The sequence below is a fragment of the Aplysia californica genome, unplaced genomic scaffold, assembly GCF_000002075.1.
Source record: "Aplysia californica isolate F4 #8 unplaced genomic scaffold, AplCal3.0 scaffold00295, whole genome shotgun sequence".
NCBI lineage: Eukaryota > Metazoa > Mollusca > Gastropoda > Aplysiida > Aplysiidae > Aplysia > Aplysia californica.
Genome location: NW_004797565.1, coordinates 633902 through 637069, shown reverse-complemented (window position 1 = coordinate 637069; position 3168 = coordinate 633902). Strand labels below are relative to the sequence as shown.

The 3168-nt window shown below is 39.3% G+C and overlaps 1 protein-coding gene across 1 annotated transcript in view; it reads left to right on the top strand.

The window, feature by feature from the left end:
- Nucleotides 1–2531, top strand: part of LOC118477924 (serine/threonine-protein kinase/endoribonuclease IRE2-like) — a gene marked incomplete at both ends in the record, with an annotated part of 3386 nt that extends 855 nt beyond the window's left edge. The window contains 3 exon segments of the mRNA XM_035970623.1: nt 856–1049; nt 1703–1786; nt 2450–2531. Coding sequence (XP_035826516.1) covers nt 856–1049; nt 1703–1786; nt 2450–2531 — 360 coding nt within the window.
- Nucleotides 2532–3168: the final 637 nt, after the last annotated feature.

Sequence of the window (3168 nt, the reverse complement as noted above, 5' to 3'; positions counted from 1 at the left end):
ATTGTCACACACACACACACACACACACACACACACGCACACAAACACACACATACGCAAACGCGCACAAACATCCAGAACACACATAATATAATGTACATTAATAAACACGCGCGCAGGCAGTTGCTCACAACCACACCCCTGCTAATTAAAAACCCTGCCTCCAATATACCCACCTTTTACCTCTTTTCCCCTCTTTCTTGCCTGCTTTGTTGTTGTTGGTTTTTTGTTTTAGGGTAATATTTTTTGGTCAAATGTAATATTTGTGAGGCGTGCTGACAAAATGAGTTACTTCTCACAATCCACAAATGGAGATATTGACCAAAAATCGACACTTGAGTCAAATTTGTAGGTTTGTTATTGATGCAATATTCATAAAGTAGTACATGCCTTTTGCTATTTCATACTTACAAATTATAAAAAACTGCACCTCTAAGCATGATGTATCTATTTCCATAGAACCCTAATCCGAGAAGTAACTCATTAGTCAGCACACTCCACATTTGTGTATAGACTTTTCCTGTTATCTTCAAGTATTTTGAATCTTTTCCATCTGTTCAATCTTAGTATCATGATGGTGGGCAGAGTATATTAATTACTTTCCGAATCATATGTACTGAGTGTAGCAACGTGTTGAGCTTCAATAACCGCTTTTCAAGATCAACAACAACGACTTTAAGAAACAACAACAACAACTTAACAACGACTTCAACAATAACAACAATGACAGCAGCAACGACGACAGCGATAACAACTCCAACAGCAACAACAACAACAACCAAAAAATAAACAACAAAACAAACCAAACAACATTAACAGAAAGGAAAGCAGATAATAACGAACAACACTCTACAGGTAGCTGGCATGCTGGTTTATTTCATCCTCACTGGTGGGCGGCATCCGTTTGGGGCCAACCCATTGGAGGCCGAGGTCAACATTGTCCGGTCCAGCAGCCAACTTGACCACATCAGCGAGGAAGCTAACGATCTAGTGGCCAGCATGCTTCAGGCAGACCCAGCCTCCAGGCCTAGAGTGGAACAATGCATTGAGTGAGCATAAATTGAAAAGATAAAAAGAAACTGTCTATAAACTGCCCGGCTGTGTATAATGAAAAAAAAAAAGAAGAAGTTTCGTTTGATCATTCTCTGGGGGTGTATGTGTGAAAAAAAGGGGATGGGGCATTTGTCTTTGACAGGTTTATTTTGAAAGACGTCTGTCTTGTTTATTTTTGCACTTTAATGAAAAAAACAAAAAACCGACAAACAAACAAACAAAATCTCCTAAAAAACAAAAAAACAAAACAACATATTATTATCGTCATGCTCTAGACCCTAAACGACGCACGTAGAGCAAAAACAATTGCTGGGATTTATTTGTTTATTAGGAGGGGGTGGGGTTGGATTTACCCTTCATAAAGTCGTCTCTGACAATAGTTGTCGGAGAGTGCACACGGTAGTTACTGTTCCTGTAACGTATACGTTATAATTTATCATAACGAGAAGAACACAGGAAAAACCGGCAGTGCCACAACATGGAAACAATGAGAAAATCAATTTTCAAAGCTTATGAATTCGTGGCTGATTAACTGATTGACTGACTGACTGGTTGATTGACCAATTGGCTAATTGATTGATTAATTGATTGATTGATTGATTGATTGATTGCCAAATAGGAGCCCCAAAACTCGTGGAATTTATTTCAGGCACCCGTTTTTCTGGTCAGGAGAAAAGAAATTCCGACTTATTTTGATCGTTGGATCCGATGTGCTCACGGAAATGAAGACAGGGTGGGCTACATGACGTCAATGTTCTTGCCTTTTTTATTGTTTGGTTTTGTTTTCTTTTCCCCCAGATATTTTGTTATGGTTCGAATGTTGATTCTGCCAATGTGGTTCATGTGATATTTTTTTCTCTTTTTTTTTGCAAGCACTTTGAAGTTACACACACTTTATCAATAATTAATTTACTCTTCATTTCCAGAAAACATCTTGATCCTCATCACGCATTATAGCTTTAACTTGTACAAACCTTTCATGTGTTTTATATGTGGAGGAAGAGAGAGACACCGACACAAAGAGAGGGTGTGATAGATAGATAGATAGATAGATAGATAGATAGATAGATAGATAGATAGATAGATAGATAGATAGATAGATAGATAGATAGATAGATAGATAGATAGATAGATAGATAGAGTGAGAGAGAAAGAGAGAGACTGGGAAAGAGAGAGAAAGAGATAGATAGATAGATAGAGAGAGAGAGAGAGAGAGAGAGAGAGAGAGAGAGAGACCGAGAGAGAGAGAAGAGAGAAAGAGAGAGAGAAAAGAGAGCGAGAGAGAGAGAGAGGGGGGGGGGTGAGAGGGAGAAGAGAGAGACTGAGAGACAGAGAGAGAGCAAAAGAGTTTACTTTTCCCAAGAAAGTTATTTTCTTTATTCTGCATCGTTTCCAGAGTGGCTCTTACTGGGACTGGCGCGCCTACAATGATGGAAATACTGACTCTCGTGGACATATCTGACGTCAGTCCAAACTGGGTACATTTTTTGACTCTATTTATTTGCTACCCCAGGATTACGAAGTTCTGTCGGCTGAGAAAATAATTTATTTGGAGAAATGTAGCGTAATTTTCTTTTGTTTCACAACATATCAAGCTTTACTGCATGCAACTCTTTGATCATTTTGATGACCACTCCGGACAATCTTACGATTTTGACAAAGCAGATAGAACATTTCGTTTCTTACCTCATGGTTTAAGTAACTCAAAAAGGCCGAAAGTGTCGGATAGATCTTTGTAATTCTGAGGTAGCAAATTTTGGATTGTACTCCTTATGCATTCACGCCTTTTATGAAGGAAATAAGAAACTTATTTTTTGATGAATTTGTTTTTTACTCCCCTATCGACACATTTTAGATTGTTTCGGAGGCGGTCTTCGACCCAAACCTGGCTAAGGGAGATATGACGTCCCAGAAGAAAGACCAAGATTCTCGATAGAAATTTCTTCCCACCGGGCTCGGAAATCGTACCAGGGTCTCTTGAGTGCGACAGTGAAGCGCCTAACCTCTACATCACAGAAACTAATCTCTCTCTCTCTCTCTCTCTCTCTCTCTCTCTCTTTGCCTCTCTCTCTCTGCCTCTCTGCCTCTCTCTCTCTCTCTCTCTCTCTCTCTCTC